The sequence below is a fragment of the Taeniopygia guttata genome, chromosome 9, assembly GCF_048771995.1.
Source record: "Taeniopygia guttata chromosome 9, bTaeGut7.mat, whole genome shotgun sequence".
NCBI classification, from domain to species: Eukaryota; Metazoa; Chordata; class Aves; order Passeriformes; family Estrildidae; genus Taeniopygia; species Taeniopygia guttata.
Window position 1 is genome coordinate 16,759,352 of NC_133034.1, and position 17,153 is coordinate 16,776,504.

General features: G+C 42.5%; 1 protein-coding gene across 1 annotated transcript in view; it reads left to right on the forward strand.

Annotated features, from left to right (window-relative positions):
- The window catches only part of PSMD1 (proteasome 26S subunit, non-ATPase 1), a 64,008-nt gene extending 49,676 nt beyond the window's left edge, over positions 1 to 14,332 (forward strand). The window contains 7 exon segments of the mRNA NM_001256467.1: positions 3,098 to 3,200; positions 7,219 to 7,388; positions 8,480 to 8,572; positions 9,582 to 9,674; positions 11,199 to 11,345; positions 13,175 to 13,329; positions 14,145 to 14,332. Of these exon segments, the coding sequence (NP_001243396.1) occupies positions 3,098 to 3,200; positions 7,219 to 7,388; positions 8,480 to 8,572; positions 9,582 to 9,674; positions 11,199 to 11,345; positions 13,175 to 13,321 (753 nt within the window). The 3' untranslated portion in view covers positions 13,322 to 13,329; positions 14,145 to 14,332.
- Positions 14,333 to 17,153: the final 2,821 nt, after the last annotated feature.

The window sequence follows — 17,153 nt, forward strand, 5'->3', positions numbered from 1 at the left end:
AGTTCTGCTGAATGCCTTCTCACTCCACCCAGAGTTTAGTTCTCTGAAGATTTGATTACAGTGTAAATTCTGGATTACAGTCCACCAAATGAGCTTTGTAACATATGTCTGTTTTCATAAATATTCCAAACCCAGAAGCTAAGCCCAGAGTCAAGGGAACTACATGCTGTAAACAGTGCCACTGGAATTCTGCTCCTCGGCTCAACAGACAAATTGTTTCACATGTTGCTTCTGTTTCTGTGTCTGTTCCAAATAATACCTGAAGGCGTAGGTTCACCTGGTCTGCATGTGGCTGCCTTTGAGGCCCTCTTCCATGCTGCAAATGCAAACTAAGGTGTTTTTCCAATGTACAAAGAGGTCAGATCTAAGAAGCAAACCATTTATATTGAACATGTAAACCTCAGTGTAAGCTTTTATAAATAAAAATTGTGAGAGCTTGCAAAAGCATAAATGGAGTGATGCAAGAGCAGAGTTTGGTCTGTATACTCAGAATAAACCCTACATTGTGTGTGCAGTATCTCCCTGCCACACATCTGTCTCTGTGGCTGCCCTGGTAATTTATGTTGCTCCTTTTTCTTACTTTTAATAATTGCAAATTATTTGGGGGATGAATAACTAAAAACATTTTAATGCAAAAAGGAATTGATGAGTAGAGAACTAATATTAGCACACAAGTTGTTTGACTTAGGCAGAAAAATGGAAATAGCTGCTGTTTTCCCCTAACAGTTCTAATAAAAGCATTCTGCTGTTTCAGAGAATTGTTGTTTTGTTGTTTTGCTGCTGTTTAAAAGTGCTTGGTTGCTCTGGTGCTTCATGGTAGTAAGACTGTCCATTGGTGTGAAACAGTAATTTTAATGCAGTCCTATTTAACAGGACAGACTTGCCTGTATGAATGTTAATGTCTTCTGGTATCACAAAGTGGCTTAATCAGGTTAGATGCCATCAGTGCTGAGTGAGTTGAGGTGGCAAGTAGTATCACTGGGTTACTGTGAAGGAGGGAAGGCAGGGAAGATGTCACCTAGAGAGTGTCTGTTCATTTAGGGCACTTCTGTTTTAAGTGGTGTGATGAGTTACCCTGCATTGAAAACTTTTGCAGAAAGCAGGGTCTTACTCTGGAGTGTGCAGGGCTGCCAAGCAGTGCTGCAGCTCTTGGGTATAATGCTTATGGGTTGGACAGATGTCTCTGTCTTTTGTTTCCAGCCCAGATATTGGACATAATATCTCAAAGGTCTGGTCTTAACGTCTTACTGCTGCTGGTCAAAAATTCACATGTGAAATGCACTGCTGGCATTGCCTTGGCTGCAGGAATATCTCATGGCTCTGGTGTGCTTTTACAGGGGAATCTGATCTCGTGCCTTGCTGAGAAACTCCTGCTGTGTGATTCATCCCCTCAGACAGCTCTTCATTCTGTTTCAATATTTATTTTTTATCCTGATGAATCCCAGTTTAACAAAATGTTATTCTCAGCGCAGTTCTCATGTCACTGACTCAGTTGTATGAATGGATGTTTTTTCACAGGTGTGAAATCTTTCTGCAAAGCTTTGAGATTCCCCAAGCAGGCCACATGTGGTAGGAGTGATGCCTGAAGGCTGCTCCTGGTGCTCTGTGTTGACCACCCTTGGCACAGCTCTGGAGCTCAGAGTGTCCTGCATGGATGGGGACCAGCAGTTTGCTGGATGCTGTCCTGAGTGTCTTGGTCAGTGTTTCAGCCTCCATCCCAGGTACATTTAGGCTCTGGGAACATAAGAGGCTGTGCCAAAGCCCCTTCTAGTGGTAGTATTGAAGCTTGGTGTGGTAGGACATTTGTCACAGAGCAAAGGTCACTGGTGTCCCTGCAGAGCACCAGGAACATCCAAACATCCACATCCAAACTCTTTGGATGTGAGACGTGTCTGGAGATTGTCTGGTATTAAGGTTTTATGCTTGGAAACTTCAACTGTGTCTGCAATTCTTGAAACTGTTCAGTGTCTCTGGTGGCAGTGTCTGGCCCTACTGCCTTGAGCTAGAAGTTTGTCTTCTTTGTGGCTGCAGGTGTAGATAGAGAATTTGGAATATCAGGAACAAAGTGGGGAGTAGTGGGGGGAAGCTTGTTAAAGACATCTTGGAAGAACCGTATTCAAAAATGCTTCCTTTGTTTTTGAGAATGTCAAATGAAGGCATAGTATGTAAAAAGAAAAAAAAAAAGACAAAATGTCACATGAGTATCTAGATAAAAATTAAAATTTAAAAAGAGATAAGAAATACTCTTTCAGACACGCTGTGGGTGTGATGCGGCTTCCCAGGTTTTGACTGGATTGCAGACTGGGATTTTATGGTCTGCTTTTTCAACTATGAAAATTATACTTGAGCTGTATTGTTGCTCCACTGCATATATTAAAAGACCTAAGTTATTAATTTATGGTAAAGCCTTAGATATTGCTGGATGTGATACTGTTCTGTCTCTTCAATACTTGGTAAACTAGTGAAAGATGGTTCAAGGGAATGATGATAACATAAGCAAAGATTTACCATTTTCCTTTACTGTGTTCTTAAGGTATTGTGGTGAACATACCATGGTATAAAATGTTACTTTATTAAATATTTTCTTTACTAATTCTCACTAAAAAGGTAGGAGTACAGTAGCAAAATTTGCTGATGATGCCTCACAGTACAGAAGAAATACTGTACAGGAATAATGGAAAAAGTTGGAGGTTTTCAGCAATAGGAAATGGAGGAAATTTATTAAAGTGCAGTGTCAGTCACATAAGAACATAGAATAGTTCTTACTACAAATTCATCAATTGCTCTTTTATTCCAGTGACACCATAGAGATTGTCAGGGTGTTCCTTTAAGTTTTGCAAAATGTGATTTGGAAATGCGTGTCCATCCTGAATATTTTAAAAGTAGTATATGGATATCTTCAAGTGGAGAAAAATCTCTGTAATTAATTATTATTGGGGTGACTTGTAATACCAGTGGCTAAAGCTGTTGAAAATGCAAATGTCATTGTAGGGTGCAGAAATTGAAGATGCTTCCACTAAAGATGGACTATTTGACTCATGCAGTCAGTTTTATAATTTCTCTCTTTTTTTTTTTCTTTTTTATTATTTTTAACCAGGTCAGCCAGTTCAGGCAGCTCTATTCCAAAGTGATCAATGATAAGCATGATGATGTTATGGCAAAGTTTGGAGCAATCCTGGCACAAGGCATTTTGGATGCAGGTAATTCCCCAAAAAGCTGCTAAAATTTCTTAAACTTGTTTCATTGCAATCTCTGCAACAGCAAATTTCATCTGGGAGATGGGGTGCTGGTTTTATGCTTGTCATGTCATAGTAGCAAGAAATTCCAATTTTCAAGGAATTTTAGCTAATTACAGAAACAGTAATTTTGTTTTGTAGTTTCAGCTTGTATCAGCATGTTTCTGCTAGGAGAGACTCAGCCCGGTCCTTGGTGCTGAATTCATGTCCAGAAGTCTGGACAAATACAATATTTTTTTCTCTATTTTTTCCTGTAATTTTTTTTCTATTTTTTTCTCTAATTTTTTATCTGGTTTTTTTTCTCTATTTTTTCTCTGTTTTGTCACTGTGAATGTTGATTTATTATAGCATGGTAGGTTGCTTCTTTATTTTTCTAAATCATCACCTGCTCCAGAAATTCAGAAATCATGTGGTATCCAGACCTAATATTTTTCTTTTTCTGTTAAAACTTTACATAGTCAGTTTTTAAAATCACATATAAGTTTATATATATATATATATATATATCTTTAATAACTAGTTTTTGCTACTTTCATGATTATTAAAAGAGGTTGCACAAAGAAGGAAGCACAGTTAACTGCATCAGTTAACTGATGTATTTTCAGAAGACCCAGTTAGTTTCACAGACTACTGCTACCTTTTTTTAGCAAAGAAAACATAATTTCATTAATATTAATGACTAAATGTTGAGTCAGGAATAGGATTCTCTAAGGCCATCGGCATTTCACAAGGGCTAAGTTGCAGGGCCTATTAAGGACAGTTTCTGTAAGCAAAGAGGACAGACAATGTTTTGAATTTTTCCTTCTGCTGAGGTAGCATTTGTACAGTGCTGTGTCTGTCAGTGGCACCTCTTCTGCAAGTTTCCAAACACAATTTCTCTCATCTGCTCTCTTGTGCTGAGGCCTTCTCTTGCCATGCACCTTCTTATTCCCTGTAACAGGCAGAAACAAGCTGGTTTTTCCTGTACTCTTGAGATCAAGGTTAGCCCTGAAGGCCACAAGCAAAGGAGCCTCCGGATTTGTCTCTGTGCTGTGGCTCAGGCACAGCTCCCTGCAGTGTGGCCGCAGTGTCTGTGGGAGATCTCTGCATCTCCAGGCTGTGCCATGGGAGAGAACGTGGTGCTGCCTGCTCCTATCTCATGGCAGCAGCTTTAAAAAGCTTCCCTGCTGGCCATGTCAGGCTGCCATGTCAGATGACCAGGCCTGCTCAGTGACAGGCACCACCTTCCTGCCTCCTGGGTGCCCCTCCTGGAGCTCACGCTGAGCAATGTTCTTGGCACAAAACTCTTAGAATAATTTTGGTCGTTCCCATGCTCACACTCGGTTGCTGGGAAGCCAGAAACTAGCTGGCTCTGGGATTTTTCTCTCAGCAGTACAGACCTGTTTTGAATTCTGACTCTTAAGATTAAATCATAAAAATACAACTAAAACCTTGTTTGCTTCCTGTGTCACCCATGTATTATATAATGATTTGGAAACCAGATTTGTCCTGTTTTAATAAACTTTATGGGAATTTGTGCCAACTTTAACCTATTTTTCTTGCTGAGAGACTCAGGGAAGGCTATGAACTCCTTTTCTTAACGTATTGCCACTTTCATTAGAGCCTCCTAAAAGAAAAAAATTATTTTTATCCCTCCTATACAACTGGAAGTACTTATCTGAAACAATGAGTTATAGAATTTAATTATTACCAGGAAGAAAATGTTCTTTGTGTTATCTGCCACAGCTGGGGCAATTGAATTTAGTTTTATCTTTTGTCTTTTTTTGTGGGGCAAGGAGAAAAGCCCATGTCTCTTCCAATGACAGGGTTTGAGCAGAAGTGCAAGATTTCCATTGTATCCTGGGAAATGATACGCTGGAGGTGGGATTTTTGCTCTGACCATGAGGCAGCCATTTAGGCTGGTAGTTTAATGGAAGGAGTGGGGTACCTCGGGAGCACTGAAGTGGAAATGAAGAATTTGGTCTTTACCATTGCTGGGTCATTGATAAGCCCCAGCAGCAACATTTTTCTTTAATAAAATAAGAAAAAGGACACTAAATTTAACTTAGTACTTGGGGTTTTTCCCCAAACCCCCTTGCCCCTGTGGCATTGTGAATTTTGGGAGATGGACCTTATAGTACAAGGATCCCTGAAATTTTTTCTTTAGTGTTTTTTGATTTTTTTTTTCCAGGCATCATGTTACAGCTTTTACTCATCCAGCCAACGATCTGGAATGTGTTCCCTTCCAGGCAGTCAGGATTGCTATTTAATCATGAAGATAAATCACAATTGTGCAGAATTATGTCTCCCCACCTTTCCTTCTCCCTGCAAAATTCTTGGAGTGAGGGTGGATTTTTTGTGGGTATAAAACAGAAGGAAAAGTAGCATGACAGCATCTTTTGAATATTAAACCTGTTGCTCATTCAGGAAATTCCAGAGATTGGATAATTCTTGGTTTTATCTGAATTATAGGTTAAAATTCTGAAAATTAAAGTGCAGAAGTTTAATAAAGTCCAATTAAGCTGCTCGTGCAGCATTCCCTTGGCTGCTTGATTCAGAATACCTGCTAATCACCACGGCCTGGTCCTTACATGGTGATGCAGTAAAATAAAGTTCAAAGTGAAGATGGAGGAGAAGACCAGAAATATGAGTGTGCAGCGCTTGACATATTTAAGGATAGTACAAGTACAAGACCTCAGGCAGTCCCCCCACAGTTCTGTGGCAAATTCAGATGAAAGGGCAAGAGATTGATATCAGAGAAAATATTAAGCAGCAGAGCAGACCTAGAAAAACCAAGACCATCTTTGTCTTTCTTCAAAGATGCAGCAGGAAGGAGTTTTCCTGTCAAATAGCAGGAGATCTACTGGTGCCACAAAACTAAGAGGAAGGAGATATAATGTAGGCAGAGCATCGTACAGGAGGGCATTAAAATGTCCCAACTTCACTGCCTCTGCTGGGACTAACCCTGACAGATACCCAAGATGACAGCACTGCTTCAGTCAGGGCTTTCATTAGTTTTGGCAGCAAAAGAGAATTCTGTTTGTCTTTAAAACTCAGACAGCTCCATGGCTGTCTGGCCCTGCCTGAGGTGGCTGTTTGTGTGAGCCTGGGAAAAGCTACTCTAGTTTGGGATTTTCAGCTACAAAGTGGCCTGACAAGTGGGTGTTAGTGCTTTAACCAAGTTAACCGCCCTGCACCAGGTCTTCTCAGTGTAATGGACTTGCCTGGTGCCCTCTTCAACTCAATGCACTGTGTTTATCAGCAGACAGATCAGATTAACACTTTCTCATTCTGTCTGCAAGTCTAGTCTTTCTATTTTGTTTCTAGCTAGATGTTTCTGCACTACATCAACGTATGGAGTTGTTTGGGCCTCTGCTTTGCAAGTACAAATCTGAGACTTGGTTGTCTGGCAGAGATGTAATTTTTCTGCAAAGGCTGCAGGAGCTTGTCTCTGTGCAGCTTACACTGATAATGTCAAGAAACAACTTCTGAAGTTGCTGCTGCTTAATTTTTTTTCCTACTGAGATGGTGTAGGATAAAAAACTAGGCATATTTCTTCTGAATAACTGATAGTTCAGGGAGGCAGTTGCAGAAAGAAAGATTTCTGTATGCTCAGCTATATATGTACTGTGCTCCTCCTGAGCCTTGTCTTGGGGATAATTTAGATGCTGTGTTTTAAAACTGTTTATGGCAAAAGTTTGCCTTTTTCTTCCCCTCTCACTGCCTGTACTTTTGTCTAATCTGTATCCTGGCAAAATGAGCATGGAAGAAGGGCTGTACTCCCTGACTGGGTACTGTAGAGCAGTGTGGTCTCTATGCTGTACATCTGTTTTACTGAGTAAGCTGAGCTCACAGTAAAGGAGGGAGATGTGTTCCAGAGGAGGAAACTGGCAGCACTGTGGCCTGTGCAGGCCTGACAGCAGCTGTTTGACATTCATTGCTCAGGTATCTTTGTGGAGAACCCAGGAATGAATAATTCACTGACTTTAATGATTCCTTACAGGGGGCCATAACGTAACCATTTCACTGCAGTCAAGGACAGGACATACACACATGCCTTCTGTGGTGGGGGTTTTGGTCTTCACCCAGTTTTGGTTCTGGTTCCCTCTGTCGCACTTTTTGTCGCTGGCATTCACCCCAACCTGTGTCATTGGCCTTAACAAGGATCTTAAGGTATGTAATGAGAAGCGACTGAAAATTTGCTTGGAATATTCGAGTGGTCTGCAAGGTGTGTTCATGGATTTGTTAGTTTTCTTTGCATGTTTCTGACTTGTTTGTGCCAGAAAAGGTACTAATTGGAAGAAATCTGAAAAACAGGCTTGAATTGTAGAGCTGGCAGTGGAAATGGGAACAAGAAAAATGTAGAGAGCAGACACTGACCTCTTTACTTCAAATTAGCTTAAAAAGAAAGGAACTCTAGAATACTTTGGCAGAGGCCACCCCATTATCACTCTTGAAGGTTGAGGTTATTTTTTTAAAAAATGTGTTTCCCCCCTGGCCTCCCAGATAAATTATGTGATGTTCTCCCCTAGGAAAGCTAGCAGTGGGAAGAGAGGATTTGTTTGGATTCCTTGGGGACTAAACATTAAACTGAGCAGCCGTGGGTACTGCACTTTCCTTGTGCATCTGTTCTTCCAGCTATCAGCTGTGGTACAGCCCCTGTAAGCTGGGTACCATGCTGGGTCTCCTGTGCTGAAGAACTAAGCTAGGAAGTTCCACAAAAAAGCTTCTGGATGTGGCAGCATGGGGGTGTTTAAGAACTTGGATTGACTATCAGAAGATGCTTTCTACCCTTGCTTAAGTAGCCAAGAGTGAGAGAATGTGTGTCACTGGTAACTCACCCCCAAATGTACAGTCCTTTGGCAGGAAGGGAATGTCAGTGCTTGGTTTGCGTGCATTGACAGAGCAGATCTTTAAACCAATTTTGTGTTAATACACACAAACACAGCAACAACATCAAAACCACAAACGCTTTGAAGCAATGAAAACAAAGCATGGTGTGAATAGGATAGAGTGTATGGAGAGGGCTAGGATAGCTTGCCAGAGTCAAATTATAGAATAATTAAATAACATTGTTCTAGTTGAACCGCTGCCACTGATAACAGCTTCTCAGCTTCCGGAGACGGAGAAGGGGAAGCTTGTATTCTTTAGAGGATCTGTGTTTGTCTCTGCTGGAAGGAAAATGAAGCTAAAGTAATTACTCTGCTGTGGATTTCTTCCCTGCTTTTCTAGTTTCTAACATTGTTTTAAACTCTTTGTCTTAGATGCCAAAAGTCCAGTACAAGTCCAACTGTAAGCCGTCCACATTTGCCTACCCCCCACCTCTTGAGGTACCAAAGGAAAAGGAGAAAGAAAAGGTATTTGAGCTGGCTTTCTGTATAAAGACTAACCTCTTCTCCCTCCTAGTATAAATATTGACTTTGGTGGTACTACTAGGGAATCTAAAGAGCAAAGGAAAAATTGGCAAGTGCTGTAGTCTCCGAAACAGAATTCTAGGTAAATTTTCCTGCTGCGCCTGGGACTGTTGATGATTGTGCTTTACTACAGAATTGTTGCAGCCTCCCTTGTCTGAAGTGGTCAAGCAGAAGCATTGAATAAAAAACCTGCTTTCCATGCCCTACTGACTTGTATATGCAGCACCCAGGACAGCAGGGTCCTTTTCTGTGACTTGAGCTCCAAAATGCTGCTCCAGTGCAACTGATGAAAATATTAGGTGCGACACTTCTCAAATAGTCCCATATGGAAGGAGCAGTGGGCCCATGAGCTAGCATAATACCTGTCAGCTCCATGGATTCCAAAAAGGTGAGTGTGGTACTGAGAATATCTCAGTATTGAAAAGGAGAAGATGAGACCTGTGGGGTCACAAGTGGGACAATAGTGGAAGCAATTTGCCTCCTGGCACAGGATGGTAAAAGCTGTTGAGCAGAGCACAGCAGCAGGCAGAGCAGCCCTTAGGGAGCAATTGTGGAGCAATGGAGACCTCAGGCATGTCATGCTGATGAATGACATGGTGTGAAAACTATAAAACATCTTACCAGAATTCAATGCTGGACAGGACAGATTTCCAGGCCACTGAGGAATCCAGAAATTAACTGATGAAAGGCAAAGCTCACTGCTTATAGCTCATTTCTTGCTTTTGAATAGGTTGTGAATTGGACAAATCTTTTCTCTTTAGACTTCCCTGGTCAAAAGTTAAAATGTGCCAAGAGCCCATATTTATTCTCACCAGCAATGTGACAAATGCTGTTGCTCCCTGATCCTCTCAGAAAGTTTCTGCCATTTGTTCCCAGAAGACTTCAGCCTAGGGCTGAAACTCAGTATATTGTGTTGGGTCACACTGAATGCCTCATCTGTTGCCATATTCAGGTTTCCACTGCTGTGCTGTCCATCACTGCAAAAGCCAAGAAGAAGGAAAAGGAAAAGGAGAAAGAGAAGAAGGAAGAGGAAAAGATGGAAGTGGTGGGTGCACACATTGAAACTTAAATGTCTTCTTCCTCCCCACCCTTATAAATGTGGAAGGTGTGTCATGAAAGCTGACCTCGCCAGTCCCAAGTACAGGGCACAGTCACTGTCCTGGTCCTGCTGTGCACACTACTGCTGACACAACCCACAATGCCATTGGCTTTCTTGGCCACCTGAGCACATGCTGCCCCATGTTCACTCACGGTCAACCAGCATCCCCAGGTGCTTTCCCTTTTGGCCTCTTTAAATTTTAGTCTAAAAAACCCCACACACGTGGCATAAGATCAAATGTCTGTATGTAAAATAACCTGCCTAGACCTACATAGGTGTGGCCACGTTGTAGGCACTGAATGTCAAAATTCATCATCTCATGCATTCAAGGTATAATCTCTGGGTTTTGGTTTTGTCCTCCTTTGTCAAGCTTCCTTGTCACCAAACACTGCCTTTGCTTTGAATTATTCTTACAGTTCTATATAGTAAGCAAAATGTTGAATAGATGTATATTTCTTCTAAAATTGCTACAAGCTGCGTTTAAGTACACATATTGAGAGGAAGCAATATAATAGAAGGGGTTCACATGTTGTGTTCATGTGTGTGGCCAGATTTTTTCAAAGTTTCTTTGGCTGAATCGAGCAGAAAAACAAGGATAGTAAACAGGGAGCTTGCTGCCACCTGCTGTGTTTGACTTGAGTGTTTTGCTATTGTCCTAATGTTTTAGAGGTATCATTGCTTTCCCGTTTCCCTCTTATGCCTGTTGTATGACTAGTAATCCATAGCTTCCAAGGGATCTGCACAGCCATGAGCAGCTGCTGTGCCAGAGCAAGTCTGCTGTTACAGGACGTGCCATACATTCAGTGGTGTTCCCAGTAGTTTCCTATTGGTTGTTCCCATCTTTTCTGCTTTTTTTCTTGTTTGCTATTCAAATGTTCCTGAGCAAGAGGGAAAAAATGACCCACCTTTTAAAGTATGTAAAGGGTACTTGTCTTTTTCCTTCTGCTTTTTGCCTCTAGCTGCTGAGTCATTGATAAGGGAGGGATTCACTGTAATTCCCTAGAGAGTTGCTGAGGTCGAGTCATTTTGGGTGAACTGCTGTCATTACCAGTAAGTGTGAAAGGTCAGTGACAGCTTTATAGCTGCAAAAATACAAGGGTGGCTTTTGGCAATTTTCATATGCTCGGTAATGATATAAAAGAATCTTCAGTTGTGACAAACAGTGGTGAGTGTGTTTACAGAAAAGGTAGGAGAAAGGGAAAGCAGAGGTTAAACTGTTCCACTGCTACCTCTCGCTGAACTTGCTTTTATCTGCAGCTGAGAGTGAGGCATTGCCTTGTCAAGAGCACTTAGATCCACGCTGGCATTTTCTGTGCCAGCTGATAAATAAATATCAGCATGTTCCTCAGCAAAAGAATGGTTTCTCACCACACTTTGGAATTGCTGCCTGACTGTATGTTACCCTGCTGAACTGTGAAAGGTTAGAGGTTACTGCTGAAATCATGTTGATCTTCTCTTCTCCCTCCACAGGATGAGAATGAAAAGAAGGATGAAAAAGAAAAGAAAAAAGAGCCTGAACCCAACTTCCAGCTTTTGGACAACCCAGCCAGAGTCATGCCTGCTCAGCTCAAAGTTCTCACTATGACAGAGAGCTGCCGGTACCAGCCTTTCAAACCAGTACGTGTCACCTTCCCAGTCCACGTGTTTGGCAGAGCATTCCCAGTGCTGAGCTTGTGTGCAAGGCCCAGTAGTTCTGTGTGTACATGAGAACTCACAGCTGGTGCAGCACTGGAATGTGCTGCAGAGATTTGCAGCTTTGCTATTGTCATATTTCCTTTTATAAATGTCCCTCTCTGCAAATGATCACATGCAGTTCTAGTTGGGGAAAGTCAGAGCTGCTGCAAACCTTTTCACCATGCTAGTGCTGCTTTATTTTTCTTTCTTCTTGTACCTGTGTGAAATGTGCAGCATGAAAATCAATCCGACATACTCTTTGTATTAATGACATTGGTGGGAACATAAAGACTGAGCCGTGAGCTTTAAAATAGGCTGAGAAGTTGTACAGGTTCAGTGTCAAAGCAGTGAAATACATCAGAACTTGTGCTGGAGCTTTATTACCCTGCAGTGGGATTTATACCTACATGGAGGGTTTTTATCATTGAACATATTTCCTGTTGAATTACATCTGGCTTTAGAAAAGTTCCTTCAGCTCCTGTAAACGTAGAGAAGAGAGAGCATGTGATTGTCAGATGGAGAATGAAGAAAGTCTTTTAGCACTCAGCCCAAGGAGTAACTAACTTCTCTGTGAGATGCTCAGATATATTGCAAATCTGAAAAGCTGTCTCCTGAACTGTAAATCTCCTGAGTCAAAGTCTTCTGTCCTTTATTTTTGTTCAAGAAATAACATGATTGATTTAACCCCATTTCCAGGATTACGCATGGGAAAATGGTGTTCAGTAGTAGTAATACTTTTTCCTGGAAAATAGTGATGTTTTTAATAAATGGATTTCCTGGAATTCCATCAGCACATTGGAATTCTCTGTGAACTGTTCCCTTTTGAAATATCTCCTTTAGCAAAGCAGTGGAAGGGTTATTTAGTTTCTACCCTTTAAAACGAGGTGACCCAACTGCTGTTTGGATGGAGAAGATCTGCTGTGTGTTCCACTAAGGGTCCACTCACTGAAATGTGTCTGCTTCAGTTTCAAAAGAAGCAGAGTCCTTGGTGGGGGAGTTCAGTTTCCTGCATTAAAGCCCCATAAACAGGTTTTGAAGAGAACAGAACAGTGCAGTTTTTGCTGGGATTAGGGTGTGTAACCAAGGGAGCCTCTTGGAATGGAGCCGTTCTGGACCTTTGCTCTGCTTTGGGGAATGCCAGAGTAAAAGACCTCTTTGAAATGCTGTTTATAGCCTGAAATCCTGCTGTGGCCAAAGCCCTGATCCCAGCCAGGCATGACACAGCACTGCCTCTGTGTGCCTTGTGTTTCACTCCCAGAGGTGCTTCAGCCTGCCAAGATGTTTGGTTGTGATCTTTGTAATTAATTCCCTTTTGTTTTTGTGAGGTTTTGCTAATAGGATTCCTCACTCTGTAGAAACTGGTGATCAGATTAGTCTCTGTTTCAGAGAATCTCCTGGGACACAGCTACACAGAGAGGCTTCGCTAAGTATTGTAAACCTGAAAAGATGAGCCTTATAAAACAATTACAGTTCAATTAGTTTTCATGTGGAAAGCCCCAGCCTGGGAATGGGGTAAAGCTTTGAATCCAGATGTCACTTTCTATTTAACTGACACCTAGATAGAAGAAATATAAAAAGTAGCCTGGATAGACTCTGCCTCTTCCATGCCCTTATCAGAGGCAGAGATTCTGGTGAGTGTCAGATGCTTTGCTCTCTGAAACTCAATCCTGCTGAGGAGTCTCACATGGCCTAGGATAGACTCTGTGGCCACAAACACTCCACCATGAGGCAGAGGCAAGCAGCTGTAAATGCTCATGGCACTTATCTTGCAGCTTTCCATTGGAGGCATCATCATCCTCAAGGACACCAGTGAGGATATGGAGGAGCTGGTTGAACCCGTGGCAGCTCATGGTCCGAAGATTGAGGAAGAGGAGCAAGAACCTGAACCACCAGAGCCCTTTGAATACATTGATGATTAAGACCTGAGGTACAGAGTAGTGTGCAGTGTCACCTTTTTTAATCCCAGTGAATGAAAAGCCTCTTTGTACCAACTGAAGCAGTTACCAGCACTCAGCACTCTTGGTTTAGCTCTTTGACAGCTTCTGTGACAGATTTAGAAACAAGCTCTGTCCTAATTTCAAGAGTTTGGCAGGTTAGAAGTCCACAAGCTCATTCTTTCTGGTCAGGCCTGACCCATTTGTACTGGGTCTGCCCTCTAATCTGGCAGGTTTAACTGCTTTTGAGTAGAGCCTGGCTGGGCAGAGAGCAGTGCAGGGGCCACAGGGACTAGTCAGCTCCTGAAAGATGGTCCCAGAGGGGCAAGTAGTTTACATAACAAAGCCTTCATCTAATTGACCTCAGGGTGCCAGGATTTGTCAAAACAGAACTACTGTTCTGCTTCCTGGAGTTGCCTTTTCTTCCCAGCAGTTCTTAGCAGAATTTAAAGTCATGGGCTCTGTGATGCTCTCTGAGCCCAACATAATACTAATAGTAGATATGTTTCAGGCAATAAATGGTGCAGTTCTCACGTTTCTTGGTTAAAATGCCTGAATAGATGTGCAAGTTTCTCACTGAGAGGCAGAAATCCACTTGCTTTATTTCCAGATATGGGCTGGCACGTCTCAGGGCTCCCAGGAGCAGAGATTATGCACTTGAATTGGTGGATGGGCAGGAAAACAAGCTCCTTGATAAAAACTATAAATGTTGTGTCAGTGACAGGCTTGGGGTGAGTGTGTGGGATAAACCACAAGAAGCCTTATTAAATGCATTTGATTTTCTGGTTTCTCTCTCTCTCTCCTCCAGGGTCATGTCATCTAAAGAAGACATTATGCTTGATATCAGAAAGACAGGCATGAAGACCTTCCTATTGAGATCTGATGTTCAGTGCATGCAGCCCCAATCTGTGCTGAGCTGAAGCTGATAGTCTGTGTTTTATGGCTGAAGAACAGATATATGCTATTTAGTGTACTCTTTCACAAAACCTTGTTTTGAAATAAATATATTAAAAACTCTTGACATAAAACTTGCTTTAAAAAAAAAAAAAAAAAGGAACAACTTTTGTTCTCCCCAGATGTTAAAAACTGAACCCAAGTTGTGCATCCTTGTCCAGCAGAGCTTGACTAACTGCTCCTCTGTACAATCATCAGGATCTGTGCACACCTCTGCACTTGTTGAGGCTGAGCGAGGTCACAGCTGCAGCCCAGCCATAGCACTGATACCACAGAGGGCAGGTCTGTGCTTGCCAGCAGCTGCACAGACGAGGTTTGCTTCCAGATTCCCTGTGATCTTCCCCCTTGCTTATCCTGGTATTCATGTGATGGTGTGGGGCTGACAAAAGGGCTCTGGGTGTTAATGATGGGGAAATAGGGGTATGTTTCTCCTTTTTTCATAGAAACCCTTTTCTTTTGTGTGTGTGCTTTCACTGCTTTCACCAAATATGAGCAAAATGGCTGAGCAGGTTACATTGCAGGCCTAGACGGAGTGGACCCAGACATGTAATTTGTCACACTGATGTGCATCATTAACTAAGGGGGAATTTTAATCAGGGATAGGGAATGAGGAGCAGTCAGAAGGAAGGTATGGTGCTCCACCATTCACTATCCAGCTGGCCCTTCACCTTTTGGGCCGTAACACTTCAAAGAGTGTCTCAGCAGCAAACCAGAGACTGCAGCCCTGATCTGCTGCTTTACCCTGCAAATGCTGGGTGAAGCTTCATTGTTTGAAACAACATATAAATGGAATGAGGTTTTTATTGTATCTGTGTGTGGGGAGAGTATTTTATCCATGTGAACATACCACCATCTCACGTGCATTGATAATAATGGAAGATAAATCTTGTGTGTAGTGTCTGAGAGCTTCTCTGCAAAGCTAAAGAATACTGAGCAGAGATGTGGGCCTGAAAGCCAGTTTTGAGTCCTAGGCTTCAGGCAGAAGTCCCTCAAGTTGAAATGTCTCAGGTTACTGGTTAGAGCTTGCAGTTCTCAGCATCATCCAGATCTGTTCTCCAGTGGAGTGGAGTGAAGAATGAACCTGAAATGGCTACAGACAACAAGGTTATTGTCAGTACAGCTGGAAACAAAGAGAGGACCACTGCTCCAATCCCATGGTCAAAGACCTGGTATTGTGCTGCAGCAGAAGCTGGACAAATGTACATTGGTGAGTCTTTTGGTGCTGCAATTCCTTCCCTTTGAATAGATAACTGTATCCCTTACTCCAGCGTGTTCTGCCAATGCCAACCAATAATGGTGTGTGGTGTTTTTCAGGTAATTTGTTAGTAATGCCTTGTGTTGTAAAATACTGTGGAGAGGGAAAGACACTGGGAGGAGAAAACCCTTCATTTCAGGTTGTTCAGCAACCTGCCAGAGGCCAGATACTGCTGGAGGATTTCTAAAGTCCAAGAAGAAATGCTGGGAACAGCTGGCTCAAAAGGACCTAAAGTCCTGCCTTGGTGCTTCGGCCAAGCTATGAACACTGCTGCTTTTCATGGGACTTTTGACCACACTTCTAATTGCAACAGATTTTTCAGGGTAATCAAAATATACCTGATGCTTGTTGCAGGTCCTCAGTGAGGCTGTGTAAATCTGTATGTGCAGAGCAGCTCCCATCAAGCTGCTGGGTACTGCCTGGAGCACCATGGAGGACTCTTGATTCTTGTGCTAAAGGATTCTCTTGTGCCTACTGAGATCCATACTGCCTCTGGCAGTGATGTTTCCCCAGAGCTCCCTTAGCACAAGCAAATGTAAAAACCTTAGTCCCAAACTGATTTCTGAGCTGCTGTTCTGGGGCTACGAGGTAAGGTTACACACACAGATTTTTAGAGGAGATTTTGGTGACTGTGGAAGAAAAAGGCCATGTGTGCCAGGCTGGGGACACTAGGAGGGAACTGGGAATTGGCCTATCCTCACTTCTCCATCTCTGGTACTCATTGTGGGTTTTTTTTCTCTCCACTGTGTAAAGGATTGAGAACAGTAATAGAAAAGCATACACTGTTTTGGTTTTTCTCCCCCAGCTGCTGTTTTTTCCTCCTTTGACAGGAAGATGCTGGTCTGTGTCTCATGAGACTTGTGTGTAGCTCAGGCTGTTTCCTCACAGGACAGTGCTCGAAAGAGTCCAGACAGTACTAGAAATGCTCCTACAGAATGCTTTTGAGAGTTTGTGTTACAAAACATGTCCAGACTATAGAATGATCCCACACATGCAATTTTTTTTTTTTTTAATCTCTACATAATTCCTCAGTTTACTAATCAGGCTGCTGAGGGTCCTGCTCTGTGACCACTTGAGCTTACGTGGTGCTTGAATGAGGTGCTGAGCTTTGCTCAGTTTCCAGGGTGCCACTTGGGAAATATGGAAATGGCCAACCTGTGAGTGTTGAAACAAAAGAGACTTACACAGCTCTAAGAGGATTCTAATAAACCTCTAAGAAGAGTCTAGGAATGTTCTGGAGATACAACAGGAAACCTCCAGAAAGACTAGAAAAAGATCAATGAAATGGCCAGGAAATGTCCAGAAATCTTCTGGAAAGGTGCTAGAAAACCTCAGAGAAGGCTCGAAACCTGTGGGATCCTGCCCCCGTGCTAAGGGTTCTGAGTTTCTCTTGAGGAGATACAGCCAATAACAGCAGGACTGGCTCAGGGCTTTGAATAACGTCATTTGTTTCAGTGACTCATTAGTGCTGAGGAAGTGCTGCTCTCCTGGGCCTGTCTGGGGATGCTGCGGGAGGGGCTCGCCCTGATTGTTTATCAGGGGCTAATTGGACCTGAATACTCCTGACTTTGCCAGAGGGAGAGGCGGGGGTGACAGGAAGCTTCTATC